Here is a 21,629-nt window from a genome sequence, read left to right as displayed (position 1 = left end):
GAATATAAATTTCTCGCGAATTCTTCATTTCCCCATCGAGAATGATGAGCGACCGTGCTGAATCTAAACGACTACCCGAACGGCAAATTGATGATGAGAAAACTTTATCACCAACTGCTTGGTATGTCGATTCTCCGGCGGACGGAGCAAGGATGTCTAAAGTTTTTCTCTTTGTTCCGTGATGGAATGGCCTCGATCAAACAATTTTGAAGGCAACACAAACGAACACGTGTCGCTGGAAATCGAAACTTTGGAAGTCCGACGACAGCGAAAACACAATGGATTCTCAAACCAAAACCAAACAACGACGGAAACGGAAAAGAAGCAAATCATTCTACCAATGCTCCATGGTGGTTGTCTGGAAATCAGTTCCGCAGATCACAGTTCAACATCGTTATCATCATCGGCTCCTTCCAGGAAGATACAATTCTTAAATCGTTGATACAAGACTAAACACAATTTTAATGTACAGCGACATCTTTTTTCGTGCCAAAGTGATTGCCAAGAAAGTGAGATGTTCAGATTGAATCAGCCTTAAGAGGCTGAACACGGTTGTTTCGATCTGTTCCGCTGATATTTTTTGGAGGGAAAAAGATTTTCTTATGGAAATATAAGTTTAAGTATTTTAGAATTTCCTTTACTGTTGTTTTTGTCCGAAGGTGGAAAATTGCACACTAGAGTTTCTCCAATATTTTTTTAATGGATTTTTGGGAATTGATTGTTGAATTGTGACTCAATATTTGTGAGCCTACATAAAACAGCAAAACAGTTATTTTTGGCTTCGTTTTTATGATTTGTTTTATTTTACAGTCAACTCTCTGTAACCGATATTGAAAGGATCATAGAGTTAAGGAGCTGTCGAGTTTAGCAATTCTCGATGAAACCAAGCCGCCATCGGCTTAATGACATCCCCGACGACAGTTGTGTTATAGTTGCCTTAAGTCAGTTTTCTCTAGATGTACACCGTAATGCACTTACTTCTTTCTTGCAGCCCCCAAATATTTCGCCCGGAATTTCCAATTCTCATAAAACACTCACCTGAGCAGGCCTGCGGTGGCAGCGGGAAGATCAGCGTGGTGGAACTTTTCCGCCGGGCCACGGCACATCCCAACGATTGTGGCTTAAAGCTGCGCAGCTGTTGCATAAAGTCCGAACACTCCATTAGGGCCACGTCTGCGAAGTGTAGATCGCAGAGGATTTGATTCTGCCGGGATGGGAAAACAAAAAAAAAATGTTCGAGCATTGATTTATTGCCAAAAGTTTTTTTTTTGTAAGTATAATAGAGAGTTATTTGGGGGTACAGCTGAAAACCCACGAAAACTTGAATTGGATTGGATTTCTATGCTAATTCAAGTTCCGCCAGTTAATTCCTTAATCACAGAGAATTTCAAATTTGGAAAAGGGAAACTTTTCATAGCAGCTGCTTTCAGTAGCTATAGCACCTGCTAATGATGATGCTTCTCTGATATACGTGACCTTTGTGATAATTGGTTGGTGAAACAAAGAAGCGTTCAAAAGGTGGGAATAATTAATATTATTTTCAGAAAAACTGCTAATTGTTGAGTTGAAGAAAGGAATATCGTACTTCCCTGATATTTTAAAGGCATCGAAATCATGGTCATCGATTCTATCTGTGGCAAAACACTAGTCTATTAACAAAGACCAACATTGCCCAACTACGACAGACGACGAGACGAATCTGGTAAAAATCATTCTCTTCTTTGGGTTCGTTTTTGAATCATGACTAAAGCCATTATTTCTTCATCTATAGAGATACGTCCAATGTCGCCCAAACTGACAGTATTGCGCAATGTCATTCCCATGGAGAGAGCATATTTACAATGTACGCACATTTTTTATAAAATTTTTGCGCTTCTAGCAAAGTTAGAAACTTTCACCTAACCCGGCTAGCTGGGATGCACGTCTCGAGTGTGGTAACCCGAGAAAAAAAATCGGTGCCCGGTACAGTGCCGAAGTCGGTTAGCGATTCTGATTGGAGGATGGCTTCCAGTTCTCTGGCGCTCCGACGAGCCGGTAATGCTTTCGTACTACTCAGAATAACCCCCGGCGGTGGATCTATCCTACTCCGACGAAGATTTCCCCGGCGGCGGAAGATCTTCCGAACCAATGCTATCCGAGCAGATGCCGTGGTCGGTCCTGCGATTCCGGTGGAAGGAAGCTTTCGGTTCACATACACCCGACATTTCCCCGAATGATTTTCCCCGAAGGATTTTCTCCCGAAAACCATTTCCCCGAATGCACTGTTTCCCCGAATGTACTGTTTCCCCGAATGCTTTCTGCAAACACATTTTCCATTTTTTTTTCATCTATCAGAGTAATAGACTAACTTCAGTTAGTCAGTTAATCGCTTCAAACTAATGATTCTTTTATGAATGATTTGAATCGAGAAACGACAGACGAGATATTTGGATTGGAAAACGATGACAGTTTTGGAAGCCCTGCTTTTAAAAATATGTTAAACATTAAGTTCAGTATTAAAATTTAGGATGCAGATCGTTCGGCCAAATGTCGTTAGGCCAAATTCCGTTAGGCTGAATGTCTTTAGGCCTAAGGCCATTAGGCCGAAAGGGTCGTTAGGGTAACATTTGATCATTTACTTTTATTTCATAAGGCTAACACATTCATCAGTGTTTTTTCCTTCTTTTAATCAAAGGCTGTTCTTTCTAGTTATATTTCACAGCGGATATTGTGGGCTTCTAGGTACTGCAAATTATCCTGATCGAAAACCAACAATCCATTCGACCTTACAATTCATTCGGCGGCTTCTAGGTAACGCAAATTAGCCTGACCAATCCCTGTTAGTTATACATTCGACCTTACAGTTCATTAGAACTATCGGTCATTTTCGGCCTAATTAACCTTTCGGTCTAGCGACCCTTTCGTCCTAACGGCATTCGGCCTAATGACCTTCGGCCTAACGACATTCGGCCTAACGGTATTCGCTCCTAACGGGATAGAACCAAAATTTTATTATGCTAAGAATAGCAATAAAAATGTAGAAAATGTAGAAGGTGGGTTTTGAAAGATTATCCAAGAGGTGAGCAAATCTGATGCCTTATGTCGTTTGTCCGGTCATAATTTATCTTAACCTTCGATCTGTCGCGCTGTTGTACTTTGTACAACAGTTGTGATTTATATGCTATCATTTTGCAACAAGGATATCTATCTACACCAAACCAAAATGTATTCCTCAAGAACCTTCTGAAGAACAATACTCGACAGTTTTTATTTACAGTATGGCCCTTTATAATACGGTAAAATCAACAAATGTACATGGAAGTCGCATAATAATGAACGCACTATATACGGTTCAAGGAAACCACAGTTTCAAATCGTTATATTTTAAAATTCAGATAATATAGAAACTTGGGGTCTTTAGTAAAGTTGTTCTGAAGTTGAAGCGCTATCTGATGGTACCTCATTTAATTCGGAATTTGACCGCTACGTGGCACTAGAGGGCATGGAAGTTTTACTTTTGTTTTGCAGATATCCCAGGAGCAAGTCCATTTAGAAAGATGGTGTCTTCGGCAAAGTTGTTTAGTATGTTAAGGACTATCATTGTTCAACCTAGTTAATTCAAAATGTTGCCACTAGGCGGCACTAGTGAGCATGGAACTTTTGTTTGCAGATATCTCAGGCACCTGACTACTTTGAAAGATAGTGTCTTCGGAAAAGTATTTCAGTGGCTCAAGGGCTATCATTATTTGAACCAAAAATAGGATATTTTGCCACCAGGCAGCGCTAGTGAGCATTAAATTTTTGTTTTATGGATACTGCACGATCTTGACATTTTAGACAGGCACCTTCGACATAGTTGTTGCTGAACAATTCTGCCGAAGACACCATCTTTCTAAGTGATCAGGCTCCTGAGATATTTGCAAAACAAATAGTTTATGCTCACTAGCGTTGCCTGGTGGCGAAATTTTGAATCAATTGGCTCAAACAATGATAGTTCTTGAGTTACCGAACAACTTTGCCGAAGACGCCATCTTTCTAAGTGGTCAGGATTCTGAGATCCACGAAACAAAAGTTTCATGCTCACTAGCGCCGCCTAGCGGCAAAATCCCGAATATCATGGCTCAAATAATGATAGCCCTTGAGCTACTGAACAATTTTGCCGAAGACGTCATCTTTCTAAGTGTTCATACTCCTGGGATATTCGCAAAACAAAGGGTGTAGTACAAAGTACAACGCGCGACTACAGGGTGTCCGCAAATTATCCGAACAGCAAAATATTGGAAAGATGATCTCGCGTTGAAAACAATGAAAAATCATTGTCCATGTATTTTTTATAATACATCTATATGTTAACACAAAATACAACTTTAAAAATTTTCGAAATGGTTGCTTGTTACTGAGATAGTCAAATTTAAATTTTTTGGAGACGTTTTTTCTGAGGGCCGCTAGTCATACTGTAGATGTGTTATCCCTAAAACCTAGAAGAGATGAATCCAAATGTCCTATTATTATTTGAAGTAATCTACAGGTTAGTGGCTTCAAGTTAGACTGAAAATATAAAATTGTACGTTTCAAATCTAGTGAGTCCTATGGGCATTTCTCTTCCGTCATAAAGCTCGAAAAACAGCTTCCTTTAAGATACCTCAATATATTTGGGTTGGTTTTGCAATTATTTGAAATCAAAAATTTGTCAAACTCACTTCTTAAGATATAATAAGCCAATATTTGAAACCATGCAAGAACATTGCATTTATTATGCTTCATTGTATAGAGCCATGCCTTCAAAGTTTGTACGGATAATTTGCGGACACCCTGTACTCGCGTTACAAAAATTCGCGCGACGACTGAAAGCTTAATGACTCTGGCTGAACGGGCATCGACAAAATTATTAAATAAAATTTTACTGATTGAAAACTTTGTGCAGGATTCAAAGGCGTGAGCCAAAAGGCACATCTTGATCTTCACCACTTAAGAATTTTAAAAGAAAAAAATGAGTCAATAAGTTTGTTTGGGACGCATCTGACAGATTAGTGCATCGTTTCGAGGCCATTATTCGATCATTGCTTCCGCATTAGTAGCTTGTGTTCCATAAAGTATAGGCAAATGTTTTATTTTAACAATAAATTGGTACCATAAAAGTTGCTTGTTTTAAATTTTGTAAATATCCCTTTTTTATTTTACTGCTCTAATAATCATTTGCTTTTTTTCTGTTAGGAACATAAACCACTGCGACCAATATTTGTTCTATTGTAGTATTTCTCGTGTCCTTTGTTTGGTGCATGTCGTATTACTTTGTCACCATCCAGGTTCACTGGTAGATCTTTACCCCATGGCGCACAACGAAAAGGTGATAATTTTTAAACTAGGTTTTTCTTTTATCAATCGTAGACAGTGCATTGAAGCTTTGCTGTGTTAATATTGTTCTGCTCACAGCTTCTTCTTATTTCAACAGGAATTTTACCTTCTTCAATCAGAAGGCAATTTTCATAGATAATTATACCAATAAAAATGACAGAGCTACTGATACTTTAAGCAAATTTTGTTCTGGTAATTATATCCTACTTCTTTAATTTTTATTGTAAATGCAAATATCACGGATTCTAATGTTTTGAAACATCATTTTCAATGCTTCCGATTAACCCTTGATAAAGATTTTTCATTGAATAGGCATGTTTTTTTTTTATTTAGGTAGAGATTATTAGTATTTTGGGTATTCATTACTAACATGCTCACTTCATTTGATGTTTTCGGCTATTAGTTTTAGGTAATTTTCGACAAATTTGTTTCTAATGAATACATGTATCTTTAAACTGATGTTTTGTCAGAAAATGGAAATAGAAGCATGGTGTTTCTAGAAGGAAAAATCGATGTCTAGTTATGTAGGGCAAGATATAATAGATCCTTCAATAAGCCTACCGTACTAAAGCTTGGCTTATTGTAGTGACAGTCCTTTATGGCACGCTAAGTATTATGCAAGAATAAACGTTTGACTAAATGAATACATGGCAAAAGAACATGAAACCTAATAATTAATCTTTACGAAATATTCCGAAATAATTTGAAAGAACAGCCTACCATTAAAAGAAGGAAAAATTCTATTTGAAATATTATCAGATAATTGCCAATAATTATTGAAACAGTTTAAATATAATAATAGCCCATAATTCTAAGAAGGCATAACTCAGCCAAATGCCCATTCGCCCAAATGTCCATAAGCCAAACAGCCATAGGCTAATCATACCGCTTACAATGAAACTGCCTATCATGAGCTTGTTTTTTCATGTCAGGCTATCACAAGAGCAATTTTTTAGTGACTTTGAGTATAATGCACGCGGCACATCATTTTGAACACCAGTAACTTCAGACACATGGATTTTATAACAAATGTTTATCAAACCTTACATCAGCTAGCACATTAAACACCTTTTGGCAGCAGGATTATGAATAACTTTGAGTAAGTAGCCAACATTAAGATTTTTTCGGGGAAATGGTACATTTGGGAAAAATGTTTTCGGGGAAGTGGTTCATTCGGGAAAACGTCATTCGGGGAAATTGCATTCGGGGAAATGGTTTTCGGGGAAATATCTGACAATCGTCTAGTACACGACAAAGACGGCCTTACAGTTGAGGTCAAAACACGCGTATCTGTCAAAGGATACAAACTCTAGTGGAATTAAATGGAATAGTACTTTATTTGGGTTTTTCATCTACTTATAGGTATTCTACTAAACAGCTCGAAGATTTATTATAATTCCTCTACCGCTTTGCGCAAATTAAAGAGTTCGCTGACGAAATAGCATTTTCTTCCAAATCGGTTGAATGAAACAGAGAAGACAATTCCCAAAAGCTAAAATAAATAATAATATTTCCCAAAAGCAGCTATATTGCTTATTTCAATCCCTTTCACGATGGATCAGACGTTCTGAGGGTCCGCGGACGGACCAGGTCAGCTATGACGCAGTGAACCTTCGATTCCTACACCTACGAAGTTAGTCCACGTATCTTGATTGGTCTAGACAACGCTCAGCTGAAACGTGCACTGAAAAGCCGGGAAGGAAAACCGTCCGAACCTGTCAAAACACGTCTCGGATGGATAATGTATGGGAACTGATTGCCAAGTAATCAAATAGAGAGTCACGTGAACTACGATGCCGTACAAATATGCGAGTGCAACGTAACCACAGATAAAAGTCTCCGAGATCAACGAGCTATGGAAATGGTAGAAGAAGTAACACTTCCCAAAAATGGCCAGTACGAATCCGATCTTCTATGGAATTATGCATTCGTTCTGCTTAACCGATTGATAGAAACTTTGTTATTACGTTTAGTATGTTGTGGGTCTCAGATAGCCGTAGCGGTAAACGCGCAGCTATTCAGCATGACCATGCTGAGGGTCGTGGGTTCGAATCCCACTGGTCGAGGATCTTTTCGTAAAGGAAATTTTCTCGATTCCCAGGGCATAGAGTATCTTCGTACCTACCACACGGATATACACATGCAAAAATGGTCAATCGGCAAAGAAAGCTCTCAGTTAATAACTGTGGAAGTGCTCATAAGAACACTAAGCTGAGGAGCAGGCTTTGTCCCAGTAGGGACGTAACGCCAGAAAGAAGAAGAAGAATGTTGTGGGTCTCGCACTATCAAAGTTACCCCGTTTTAGAATACTTCGCACTCTCATTATGATTTTCGATCCACTTGGTTTTATTTCGCATTTTCTAATGTACTTGAAAGAACTCCTGCAAAAAATCTGGAGATCGTCGATCTGGGTCACACCCATTGAAGAGCAACAGTTTCAGAAATGATTAACATGGTTAAGAGTTCTACCGGATTCTACCGGATTCAGATTCAAAGATGCTACAGAGTATCATTCATCTTTTACAACACCTGCAAAGTCCAAATTAGTGTCCTGCGTGTCAAAGTTCGTAGACACAAGTGAAAACGGCTTTGCAGCCATTGTGCAACTAAGACTCGACAGACCAGACGTAACTGAAACTTTATTTGTCTGCGCGAAAACAAGAGTAGCTTAATTGAAGTTCCTATCCATTCCCTTACAACTGCAAGCCAGCATAAACACAAAGTGGAATAAGAAAAAACTCAGCAATCACAGAAAAAGAAGACCGTCTTCGCGAGTCTCGTCTCAGGTTCGTAGCATTCACTGTGAGCGAATTCTTGGAACGTAATCTACTCAGCTAGCCAACGGTGGAGGATCTAGCCTACTCCGACTCGATGGTGGCCGGACAAGTGTCAGGGTCGCTTCTGAAATTCCAGTTGAAGGGTGACTTTCGGTTTGCAGGCGCCTCGACGACTATTACCGATACTATGTTAAGCTCGTTCTACGCGCCAACTTCCTTGCTTGCCTGGTTTCTTTTCGCTGATAGCGATCGATGTTTTTGGACAGGATGATGCAGATCGGGATCATCCCAGCGATTACGCATGCCGCCTCCGGCGATATAGTTCTGTACGCGCTCTTCACTTATATGTAGAGTTACTGTGCACGTGCTGTAGTCTTAGGTGCAGGAGCCTCATTGCTTGCAAGTGCACGGGCGCGCTGTACATTTTGAGACCTTTTTTGGTGCGCCTCATTTTTCTTGAGATGTGTCTCACTGCGGTCTCATGCGCTCCGTCACATGTGCTGTTTAAAATTCAGCGCAATAATTGAAGTGATTACAAAAGTTTTCAACGAGGATCGAAGTTGTAACTCTTGGATCGCGAATCTTCGACCATATCATGTTGGCCATCTAGACACCGAGCAGCGCATGAGACGAGTCACCCCGGGAGCACATCGCCTTGCGCGCGCTTTTAGAATTCTCGTGAGCCTCCGTCTAGCGCAGCACACTAGGATTCCGATGAGCTGAGAGACGGTTTGGTGGGAGGCTCGTCAGTACATTTATGTGCTCCTGAGAAATATGTAACTCTACACACGATATACGAATGCGAAAATGGCAACTTTGGCAAAGAAAGCTCTCAGTTAATAACTGTGGAAGTGCTCATAAGAACACTGAGCTGAGAAGCAGGCTCTGTCCCACTGAGAACGTAATGCCAAGAAGAAGAAGAAGAACTAGTTTTTAATACGTTTATCACACAAATGGCCTATATTCGAATTAAAAAAAAAACTTCATTTTTCATATTTCTCAGTCTACAGAATTTTTACAGTACTCGAATATAAATGCTTCGGAAAAAATACACTAGTTAAAGAAAGTTGGGAAATAAAATACAGCAATTAAGTGCAGCCGTCTTTGAGTAATGACCATTTCGGTTTCTGGTACCACGCCAAATAAAGATCTTGAAAACTTTAAAAAAAAACATCATATCGTTATTTCCAGATATCTCCAAGAATACTTAATCGATTTGTATGAGAGTAGTAGAGAAGAGTAGCTCACCTGCATAATTCACATTTTATTTTTTGATAAATTGACCAAAAACAAAATGGCCGTAATTTTATATGAGGAATGTCGGTCCCCCAAGGAACATCGAAATATTTTCAAAACCAAATTCCAAATCGAATAAGATTGATTTTGTTTTGGTTTCATGCAATGTAAGTTCAATCAAAAATTGTAATTTTCACGTCTAAAATCACCAAACAGCAATAACTTTCCAAACCCTAATCAATTTCAAAAATAGTTTAGTGGAAGTCTCTTACTTGAATAGCATTTAAAACATCATGACTTTAATAACAATTGTTTTGAATCTTTAGAAGAAACTTTTGACCCACTTTATTCTAATTGTAATCCTAAATCCGTTCAAGTTAAACCAAACATGTGGCCCAATTCACCCCCCAGTTGCACTGCACCCAATACATTAGCCTAATTACCTTGAAACGTCTTGCTCTCTTCTGATTGGGGCCGGTTAAGTTGAGACCACATGAGTTGCACCTCAAACATTCCTCGTGATAGTGGTTGTTCTCATACAGCGGTGACGGTTCTGTAAGTAAAAGGAGGGAAGATAAAAGACGATCGTCAGGAGGTGTGCTTATCGTTTTTTGGGGTTTCGGCATTGTGTGCAGTGGTTAAGTATAGGTTAAGCAGCAATGTAATAGGGTATCTAGTACATATATCAATCACCGAACGAAACATCGAAACTACAATGGTGGCTATATATAATCTATGGAACATGAGGGGGAGGGTGGATATAGGGGAAATTAATAGCGATAACAGAAAATGAAGAACATTTAGTAGCGTCTAAGAGGCATTGTCCTATTGTCTACGAAACTGAAAAACGGTGTTTGTGGGAAGTCTATCGCAGGGAAAGAAGATAGCGGTTTTTGGGGAGAATATTTGATGTTGGTTTTGTTGACGGAGCATCGATAGTGTGTCTCGTTGAGAAAATGTTATATTGACGTGTTGAACCTAGTACAGCAAGATACACAATGTTATGAAAGATTCACAAAATTGTAATCGGTTTTCAAATTGCAGCTTCCCTTTTCTTGCCTCTAAAATGGTCAATTCGATTATTCACTGATTACTACCAATAAAAGAAAGGGCGAATTTACAACTCTTTTTCCAAAAAAAGTGGTTTATAAAACTGTTACTAAACGTGTCAAACATGGAAGAAATCACATTTCTCCGGAATGCTCGCTTTCTTCTAAGGGTGAAATGGTTAATGTTGATAATTGAATCGAATTGACCAATCAGTTCGAAGCTATAGACAAATTTTCCGAACATAAAATCGAAGCAGGCTCTAGGGATTCAGGAAAGAGATCTTGAACTCCATTAGGGGAATCAAGGTTTCCTTTCAAATCGCAAAGAAAGTAGACGGTCGCGTTTTTCCCGAAATTTCTAAATATCGCGAACTTCTTGAGCCGAAGAAGTCCATTTTTTTACTTATAACGACAGAACTGAACGTTTGTTCAAGGTCGTCTTGAAAGGTCTCTCAAGTGACTATAAGTCACCTGAAGAGATCAAAAATGGAATAAATAATTTACCAGGTATCCCCGTTGGTTTGACCACATTCAATCTGAACACTCTTTAATTCGTACCCCGTCAATTTGCACATCGTTCAGATTTAAAAATGGTTCAAACGTCATTCAGCTCATGGAACGGGGTAAAGTGAAATGCAACGCTGTGGAACGGAACGAAGAATCAAAACAAAACAGCCAAAAGGGTAACCAGAAGTACGAGTTTCTGTTGTTCGTAGGGTGACTAGAAGTTCAAATCAAAAATGAATCCCGATGGTTTGCATGAGGTATCGTTCAAATTAGCGGGGGTTCACGGTAGTTGTATTTTCCCCAGTCACAGTAATCATTATAAAAAGAGAATTCAATCTGGCATTCGATGGAAGGGGCTTTCTCAAGAATATTATTGAGTTAATTTTGATGTCCGTGTAAAATGGGAACCATTCCAGAAACTTGGTGTAAATTTCCAGAAACTACAAACTCAGTTCCGTCGGTGCCAGAAGTTGAGTCATGCTACTAAACATTGCCGCATGGATGCTAAATGCAAGATTTGCGGAGGTTCTACTCACGCTAACGACCTTTGTCATGTAAAGGAAGATACCAACAATTGTGCATGCGCAAATTGCGGCGGTAACCATAAGTCTAACTTTTGGGATTGCCCTTCGCGCAAACGAATCGTTTGCAATATTTTACGTAGTCAGAATTCTTTAGACAGAATCTCTAACAATTCTCATTTTTTGCTTGCTTAATAATCTTACCCATAAGGTAAATTACAATCATGCTCATCAAGAAACTTCGAGAGAGTAGCTTATAATTCTTGATTGATATATTTTCAACAAATGGTTTCGGTTGGCATATTTCCATGACAAATTAAAAACAAAATGCCAAGTTTTTACTAATGGTAAAAATGGAAAAATATCCTGCCGAAGTTAATCAGTTTTTTATTTTGAAAAAGTCATTTAGAGCTGAATGAAGGTTCATATCAAAGAAAATTCGATTTTCACTCTCACTTCTCAAACTCAAACAAATTCCATTTTCGTAACTGTTATTGAGTAAGCAGAATCAACGTAAATCGAGTTTTCAGTGTACCCCGTATTGATAATGCGGCGAGATGCTCTTCACATAACCATTACAAAATCTGCCAAGCGTTGCGTCGAGATGTGGCCATTCCACGTGTGCGTGGCGCAAAATTGCATCATCATCGTTGTCGTTATCGTTGTGATCATCATTATTTTCTGTGTAAACAATTCCGCTCCAGATATGCTCTGCTTGGCCCACATGGAGGCGGCGGCGGTGTTGGTACATGATGGCGATGACAGGGACATTTTAGTCCGAGTGGAATCACTCCCACGGAATCCTGCCCACCCCTCTTATATTCCATAAAACCGTGTCCGTTAAGTATTTTCCAGCACATCATCATAACCTGAGTAGGAAAACATAGCAAAAGAATACCATATCATGATATAGAAAGTATTTCATAAGGTGGGATACTGTTACATTTAAATAATAATATACGAATGCAAAAATGGTCAATTGGCAAAGAACGCTCTCAGTTAATAACTGTGGAAGTAATCATAAGAACACTAATAATAATTTAATAACAAACCAAGTTTTGAAAATTTTCAATTTCGATAATTTTTATCGCAAAATGAATAAAAAATAGTAGCTTATAAATAGCTAATTATATTAAGATACCATAATATTGTCTTCATAAAGTTTCCACAGTTATCCATATAAAAAAAAAACTAAGTAATATTCTAAAATGAGTTTGTTATTTATTTTTGATCGGGAATCAGCAATGTTGTCCATGTCAGCACCAAAACCGGGTGGCCGGAACAGTGATCCCTAAAATTTACACAGTTGTCAAAGAAAAGCTGAACGAAAGTGAAAACGATTGACCACCCCCGGAAAAAGCGCCGGAAAAGGGATGCCCTCATAATAATGGGCGCATTGGTATTCAGAGCAAGTTTTTCATTGGAATCGGGATGGTCAATCTGTTATGTCATTTGCTGGGTTGTTGTTGTTTACCACCATATCGGGCCCGAAATTCACCACCCGTGCCGACGGGGTTTAACCTTGTCACAGGAAACCAATTCGCATATTTTGCAAGTCAATTTCCATGAGAACAGCTTTTCAAGGGTTTAATCAGTTGACGTCAATTTGGGGCATTGTGTGTCTCCAGCAATCTGTGTCAGTTAGAAGGATTAGATTTCAAGCGTATTTGTGGATCTTGGATAAATTGTTGCCAGAACTGTTAAAATTTCGAATTAGTTTTGGATAATTATATTAAGACATTGAAATGGTAGTCTTCTTTTGCAATCCACAAAAATATACAATTTTCTAGGGTATTTCTGTTTGCTGAGAATAGTAAAGTTCATGAGCTTTCCACTCCTCTAGCTCATATTTTCAAATTCTTCTGAATAAAATTTCCACACCATAGAGTAATGAGGAGCAAAGGATCACACCTAACTTTTTGTAAAAGATGAATCCTGATCATGTAGCTTATAAGCCCTCCCACTAATAAAACTCCTTCCCGTGACAACCATGAAGATGCAGAGGTATACTCGGTCTCTAGTAACAATGGATGTCACACTAACATTCTTTCACTTCCCCGATGACCGTAAGGACGTGGCCGGCGCCGTTATTGACATTAATAATTTCAGAGTCCTCAAAAATGTGCATTAGAGATGGTATGCTACTCACAAGCTACATCTGTTGATTCCCTGTACAATTTCGATTATTCTGGTGTCTGGTCAATCACGGAGTAGCATCTACGAATTGTACGGTCATCAATGCTGATGCTCATGCCAAGTTGGTCAAACCGATTTACGATTTACGACCGACTGTCAAAGTTCGTTACAGCAACACTATATTGCTTCGCATGCTTTGAATGATCTAGACAGACAAGTCTAGTGGATATGTGATTGTTATTTTTTCGAACTCTGTGGCTGCGGGGGAATTTTTCAAAGACTTTTATGAAATAATCGTACTAAGAAGGAGCAGAAGTTTCAAAATTTAAGTACCGGGAGAAATGAATAATGATAAGAAATCCCCAGCAGTTCTATTTAGTAACTTTTCTACAGATTTCTCCAGGGATTTATCCAAAAACTTAACAAGGGATTGCTTAAGTTATTCTTTTAATGCTTTCTTCAAGAATTTCACCCAAAAAAATCCTCCAGAGATTTATTTATGCATTCCTACAGTGAAACTATAGGAATTCCTGAACAGATTCTTTCAGAATACTTTTTCTAAGATTCTTCTAGAAATTCATCTAGAAATTCCAAAATATATTTCTCGAGGAATCCAACACAAAAAAAAAGTACATGACTCCAACAAAAATTCTATGAGGAATTCTTCTTATCAAATATCTTCCAGTGATTCTTCTGGTGATTCCACTAGAAGTTCATCCACAGATTCCTCCAGAATATCTTTCAGCAATGCAAACATTTTCCAGGGAATGCTTCAAGGATTCCTCCAAGATTTTCCATAGAAACTCCTTCAAAAAATCCTACATGAACACATGAAGAGATTAACATGAAAGGATGAACTACTGGATAAACTGAATTTTTCTAAAGATTCATCGAGGAATTATCTTGGAATTCCACCAAGAGCTCCTCTAAGTATTCCACCAGGGAACCCTGCAGGGGTTTCACAAGAAATACTACAAAAGAATTCACTAAAATTTCCTTCACGAGATTCCACCAGGAATTTCTTTGGATATTCCACTTTCAACTTTTTTAGAAGCTTCTCCAGGCTATCTTCCGGGTTTTTTTTTGTTTCTATTGAATCTTCAGTTTATTCTTCAGTAAACTCCTCGAGTGTTTATTTCAAAAATCTTCCGAGTTTCCTACGAGGCATTCGTCCTGGGATTTCTCAATGAAAAAACTTCAAGAATCTACCAGAAATTCTTCCGAGAATTTTTATAGGAATTTATTCATCAATTACTGCCAGTATTCTTTGTAGAAATTTTCCAAGAAATCCACCAAGAATAACTTTAGATAATCTTTTATGAACTCTTTCTGAAATTGCTTATAAAATTCTTAAAGATTCCTCTAAGGATTTCTACAGAAATTGTTCCATGAGTTTTTCCAGAGGTTTTCCAAAATATTCCTCCAGGTGTGACTTTAGGTAATAAACTTCAAGGCATACAGAGAAACGCTTTGTATGTTCCTCTGAGTAATCCCTGTAGGAATAATCATTTGGAATTCTGTAGAAGCTTCCTAATGGAATTCCAGGCTATCTTGGTAGTGTCATTCTCAAAACACACCCAAGCCGTACCCATAGGGGACGTTAGCCACAAGGAAGGACGTTTCAAGTCTTCTTCTTCTTCTTTCTGGCGTTACGTCCCTACTGGGACAGAGCCTGCTTCTCAGCTTAGTGTTCTTATGAGCACTTCCACAGTTATTAACTGAGAGCTTACTATGCCAATGACCATTTTTGCATGCGTATATCGTGTGGCAGGTACGAAGATACTCTATGCCCTGGGAAGTCGAGAAAATTTCCAACCCGAAAAGATCCTCGACCGGTGGGATTCGAACCCACGACCCTCAGCTTAGTCTTGCTGAATAGCTGCGCGTTTACCGCTACGGCTATCTGGGCCCCAACGTTTCAAGTCATACTGTTTCATATGGTATGCCCCTGAGAGGGAGGCACCGATACTACACACGAAATTGGATACAATTGATTTACAAATTGCAAGATAACTCCAGTTTGCCAACGACAATCAAGGCAGGCTTAGTGAAAATCGCTAGTTTTCATTTGTTGTGTACCTTCGATCTTTCTGGACAAACATTGAAAAAGGGCCACAGTTTTCTATGCGTTTAATTTTCAGTTTTAATGAAAACAGTAAAAAGAGCCTCATTTCAACACGTTACATTAAATTAGAATAAACGGTGCTCTCGTGACGTCACTTTTGAATGTGCATTAGTTGATTCTAATTCGATTTTTGCTACTTTTGATGAAATGCAAAAATATGCTTAGCCTAATTACGCGCTTTTATCATGTTTGTCCGTTGTTTAAGATCTGGGTTCACAGTGACAGTTCGTGACAGCAAAATCTCGGCTCACTGTGACGTAGAGAAATTTTGTATTGGTTTCTCCCTCCCAGGTATGCCCTCTTCAACATCTAATCCAATTTCTCTCGCCGTTCCTTTACGGTACCTATCCATCTAGTATTCATTGCTTTCTTCTCCATGCTCCCTCTTACTTCGAGCGAAATAGACCGATATGCCGATAAACAAATTCAAAATCTTTGGAAATGTTTGGTTAATTTCCTGGAGAAATTTCTGATAACTCTAAGAAGAAAAATTCTAGTATTACCTTTGATTTATCTTTTGGTACAACTTCTGGCAAAACTCTGTTGGTATTCCCAGTGTTAACCCCGGGAAAACTCCTGGTCAAATTCCTTAAATAAAACTCTCAAAAATGTCTGGTGAAATAATTAGAGAAACTGGTGAAGTCTCTGAAGCAATTACTGGTGGAATCTTTATAGGAAGTTTCTAGCCGAATCCCTTGAAAAGTCGCAATGGGGTCCTTTGAGAACATCTTTGCGGAATCGTTGGAGGATTTTTTCCAGAATGTTCTGGAATAACCTATGGAGGATTTTCTGAATTCTAGGTAAAATAACCTCTGGATGTTTTGAGTTCCTAGAGGAACCTCTAGTGGAATCCTCAGAGAAATCACTGGAGGATTTATGTGTGGGATTTTAGTAGTAATCCTTAGAGGAAATCCTCGTGGAGTATCTCTTGAGGAATTCCAGTGATGAAACCCTTAAAATAAATTTCTGGTAAAATCCTTGGAGCGATTTCCGATAACCCCCGAGAATCCTTGGGGATATTTCAGGAAAAATTCTGAGAGGAATCCCTGGAGGAAATCCGATATCCTTGCGGAATTTCAGGATGGATCCCTGGATTAATTCCGGGAAAAACAGCTTGAAGAAATCCGGGGTGAATCCCTTAAGGAATTCCGAGAGGACTCCCTTACAGAACTCCTTAGAGAAACCCCTGGAAGAAAATACTACATCCCTCAATAAAATCCAAATCCATGTTCCGAGAATCTCTTAATAAATTTCAGGAGCAATCCGTAGTAAATAGCCTGATGGAACACAGAATAACCCTAGGGAAATTCCTGAAGGAACCTTTTGAAGAATTCCTGATATAATCCCTGACAGAACTGCTGATGAAATCCCGGAAGGTCTTCTTCTTTCTGGCGTTACGTCCCCACTGGGACAGAGCCTACTTCTCAGCTCAGTGTTCTTATGACCACCTCCACAGTTATTAACTGAGAGCTTACTATGCCAATGACCATTTTTGCATGCGTATATCGTGTGGCAGGTACGAAGATACTCCATGCCGTGGAAAGTCGAGAAAATTTCCAACCCAAAAAGATCCTCGACCGGTGCGATTCGAACCCACGACCCTCAGCTTGGTCTTGCTGAAAAGCTGCGCGTTTACTGCTACGGCTATCTGGGCTGGAAGGTGTTCAGGATGGAATCCCAATAGGATTAGGATACATGATGAAAGTATTCCTAATGAAATCCATGAAAGAATTTCTGATGGAATCCCTGAAGAAACTCCTAGTGAGATCTATAGAAGAACTCATGAAAAACTTCTGCCGGAATACTCGGAAGAACTTCTGATGTAATCCCTGGAATTCCCGATTGAATCCATAGGGAAACTTTTGATGAAATTATTTGAGGAATGCCAGGTAGAATCTCTAAAGGGACTCCTTATGGGATCCCTGGAGGAATTCCTGATAGAATCTCCAGAAGAACTCCTGCTGTAATCCCTAAATGAACCTATGAAGGAAATGCTCACGTGATCTCTATAGGAACTCTTGATGGATGGTTCATAGATTCATGATAACATGCTTCCTTATAAATTCCCAAGAATTCAGTGAAGAATTCCAATATCTGCAATATCTGAAGGAACTCTTGGTGGAATTTCTTGAGGAACTCCTGATAAAATCCCTTGGAGGAATTCCAGGTAGAATGTTTGAAGGAAACATTCTGAAACTGATGGAATCCCTAGGGAAACTTCTGATGAAATTGCTAGATGAGTTTTTGATGGAATCCTTAGAGGTGTTCCAGATGGAATCTCTGGAGGAAGGTGGAATTGTTAAAGGATCTTCTGATAGAATCCTTTGGAGGAATTTCAGGTGGAATCTTCGGAGAAATTCATGATGGAGTCCATGGAGAAATTTCAGATGGAGTCCCTAGAGTAACTTCTCATATAATTCCTAGTAAAATTTCCGATGGAATCCATAGTGGAATTACCATGGAATCCCTAGAGGAACTTCCGATGGAATCTAATGGAATACTTGTGAGACCTCTTGATGGAATCCATAAAGGAATTATAATTAAAACAGGAACTTCCGATAGAAACCCTAGGGGGATTCCTGATGGAAACCCTGAAGGAACTTCTGGTGGAATCCTTCGTGGAATTCATGATATAACCTTTAGAAGTTCTCTTGATGAAATCCATGAAGGGATTCTGGTAGAATTCCTATAGAAATTCCTGCAGCATCATCTGGAAATTCCTGATAATATTCCTGATGAAACCCTTGGAATAACATGTTGAACTTTTGATGGAATCACAGAAAGAATTGCTAGTGGATTTGCTAAAGAAATAGGTTAAATAGGAAAACGTTAGTGAAATATATAGAAACAACTCAAGAGCGCACATTTACCAGATCACCATGGCGTAGACGCTGCGTGAATTCACGCATTTTAACTTACCATCCATCTGCATCGACAGTTCATGGGACACCGAAGCTTCAATTTGACATGCTGACGTCGAAGTTCGTGCAACATCCCTACGGATAGTTCGATCAGTTTGTCAAACATTTGGCTCCGCCCACTGGTGGTTTGATCAAAATCCGGTTCGTAAACCGTCAAATCAGTTTCACAAACTGTCAAATTGGTTCGTCCAGCAGCATCACAGCTCAAACATAGCATCAACATGAGCATCAACCTGAGGGCCGAGTCAATGTTGGTCAAACAGTCTGAGTCGTCTGTGGGCTGCATTATGATATTTTTTATCAAGACCATTCCAGCATTACACAGGGTAACAATAATAACATTTTTGCGTATTCATAAGATCAAATTATGTGTCTTCAGTTGATTTGGGCTTGCTGAATCTTATGCCACTCTCTGAAACATTACAGCACGTCACAATTTTGAGCTATAGGTTTTCACAGCTGTAGAAAATTCTTGTTTCATAATTGTTTACATTAATTGGAACTATAATCTCTCAAACTTCTTAGTGGTCTTATCCCCCACATTATATCTCTGGTCTCATTTTTCAAGAAACCGAGATTATAATTGGTCGAACTAGTTAAAACCTAGTCCAGTATGTCTGTAAAACAACTCAAACGTATTCACTCTTTCACGATGGGTTTCATTTTTTTGGCCAAGTGAAACGAACATTAAACTGTTATACTGAGATTTGAAACGAAATACACAGATGCAGTTGCTAGTAAAAAAACGTAATGGACAACACATTCAACTACTCCCGGAAATGCCAGACTATTCCAGTGTCCATTCCTTGACAGGCCACACAACGAGCGAAAGGAATGTTCTAACTTATAGCGCACTCGTGAATTCCACGTGACTGGGTTGGTTCCGTCCTCACCCAGTAACAGCCATGGGAAAACTCTCGTATCTAGAGACAACCCAACACAGAAAACCCGCTGCCTTGATGTAAGCAATTTTATTTAGCGTAAACGATTTCTTCCCTTCGGGGCTCACAGCGCGCCATTATTGTTGTTTTTGTAGCAGCTACTGTAGGAGCTTTGTGAAGAGTTCTTCTCGCCTTCTTTGTGGCACAGTGGCCCAAGGCTAGATAGTAAAAAAGAAGTTGGCAAATCTTTCAATAAATGTATTTTTTAAAGCATTGAATAGTAAGTTTAATATTTTTTAGATTGACAGGTCTATATTTCGATTTTTAACATCTTATAAATTCTAGGGATGTCGGCAAAATACCTTTTTTTATTTTCAAATTTTACAGATGTTATTCAAATTTTTCTGTAGTGAATCTCAATCAAGCCTAGAACAACCGGAACAGCAACAGGAAAAATTGAAGTTTTGTTAGTAAGCTAATCAAGCCATTGAACTAATTAACTTGATTTTAACAACGCATTTCTGTCAGTATTAATTTACGAATTGATTCATAATCTATCCATGGATTACGCACAACGTTCTCCTTCAGATTGATTTGCAAATGATTGTCCGATGTACCGGAAATGGTGAATATTTAGTTCAGTAATACTTTCCTTCAAATTTCTTTCAAAAATCTAGTATAGTGGTTTTTAATCGATCCGAGCAAGATTTGCAACTTTGGCCAACTTTTGTATGGAGCGCGGCCACTGTGCGTCGTCATCATTGACTGGGCTGTTGTTGTTCCACTTTGTATCCTATCGCTTCCGGTTCGGTCGCCATCTTTCAGCCTCCCCGCCTCAATTCCACGTGGTAGCGAGAGAGCAAAACATCGTCAATCATTGTTTTTGCAGATGCGCTCAGCTTCTTTTCCCCCCTGGGTCCATCATCATCGTTCATCGTCACTGCTTTCTGAACACTTCCCATGTACCTACGTACAGCTACCATGGGGGAAAACATGTTTCTAATCAGCTTATCATTTCGTTTGGGAAAGGAAAATGTTCGCGAAAAGGATTGAAGCGGTTAGGGCGCCGAAAACTCTATGCGATGAGTTGTTGAGTACTAGCGAGAAGTGTTCGTAGATGAAATATTCATATTCATACGATTAAAATAGCTGAATAACTGACTTCTCACAGACTTTAAAGCATGACTTTTATAACTGTGCAAAGTTATAATAAATATTAATCAGGCTGCCCACAAAATTTTGGGCAAGATTGTCACAAAATTCTAAGACGAATTCTACAAAATCCTAGCCTTCCGGGACTTTATCTTGAGAGAGGATTTCACAAAATTTCTTGCAGAATCGTGAGGAGGACAGACTTCTCCAGATAACATAGAACAGGATTTTAAAATTAGTCTTGATGAAGTTCTGTCGTAATCCTGTACCTGGGATTTGGCTCACGATCCAAAAAGGTTGGGCGGGCATGTTATAGAGAGATTTGCCGCAATAAAAGTTGTCGCTGTTACAAGCTTCGACTGTAATAAATTTACACCCTAACAGGATCATTACAAAACATTCTATAGAGTGTCCTAGAAAGTATGGGCACGACTTCATCATACTGCCTGTTCCCGCGGATACGAACCGGTAGGGAATAACTATACGAAAGAGATGTGTTCGAATTCACAGTTTATTTCAGACTGATGTGATACATAATATTTCGCCCTATATAGAGTCCTCAACCCTATTGTGTATTGCATGAAATTTTCCAGAAGTGTATTGTTGTATACAATAATGTATTGAAAGGTAACTGTTATACAATTGATAGATTGAATCTTCTGGAACTGTCAGACAATAGAGAGAATGAAAATGTGAATAAACAATTGGAGGTTTCGAGCTAGAAAGATCGAAAGGTAAGTTGAATTTAACGTTTATCAATTTTATGATTTAATACTAATTGTTTTGTGTTTCTAGATATGCAGCATGAATGAGTGTTTAAGGATTATTATCAGGTGAGTAAGATGTTGCCAGCTAGGCAGATTTGTGGTGTGTTTGTGGCCTCAACATGAGCTAGTGAAGATAAAAATCTGATTTTTACACATTTAACTACTATACCCAACAAGAGTAGATTGCGATTTTTTAATGAAGAATTTAATTATTTTTTTTTTT

General features: G+C 38.8%; 1 protein-coding gene across 12 annotated transcripts in view; it reads right to left on the bottom strand.

The window, feature by feature from the left end:
* LOC5565987 overlaps positions 1-21,629 on the bottom strand; it is a 774,815-nt gene that overhangs the window by 160,901 nt on the left and 592,285 nt on the right. For all 12 annotated transcript variants that reach the window (XM_021855745.1, XM_021855747.1, XM_021855749.1 and 9 more), the window contains 2 exons: positions 9,791-9,900; positions 1,039-1,204 (listed from right to left, as the gene is read on the bottom strand). In XM_021855745.1, coding sequence (XP_021711437.1) covers positions 1,039-1,204; positions 9,791-9,900 — 276 coding nt within the window. The remainder of the gene's footprint in view (positions 1-1,038; positions 1,205-9,790; positions 9,901-21,629) is intronic.

This window comes from Aedes aegypti, chromosome 3, assembly GCF_002204515.2.
Source record: "Aedes aegypti strain LVP_AGWG chromosome 3, AaegL5.0 Primary Assembly, whole genome shotgun sequence".
Taxonomy (NCBI): Eukaryota; Metazoa; Arthropoda; class Insecta; order Diptera; family Culicidae; genus Aedes; species Aedes aegypti.
This window is presented reverse-complemented; position numbering and strand designations above follow the sequence as displayed.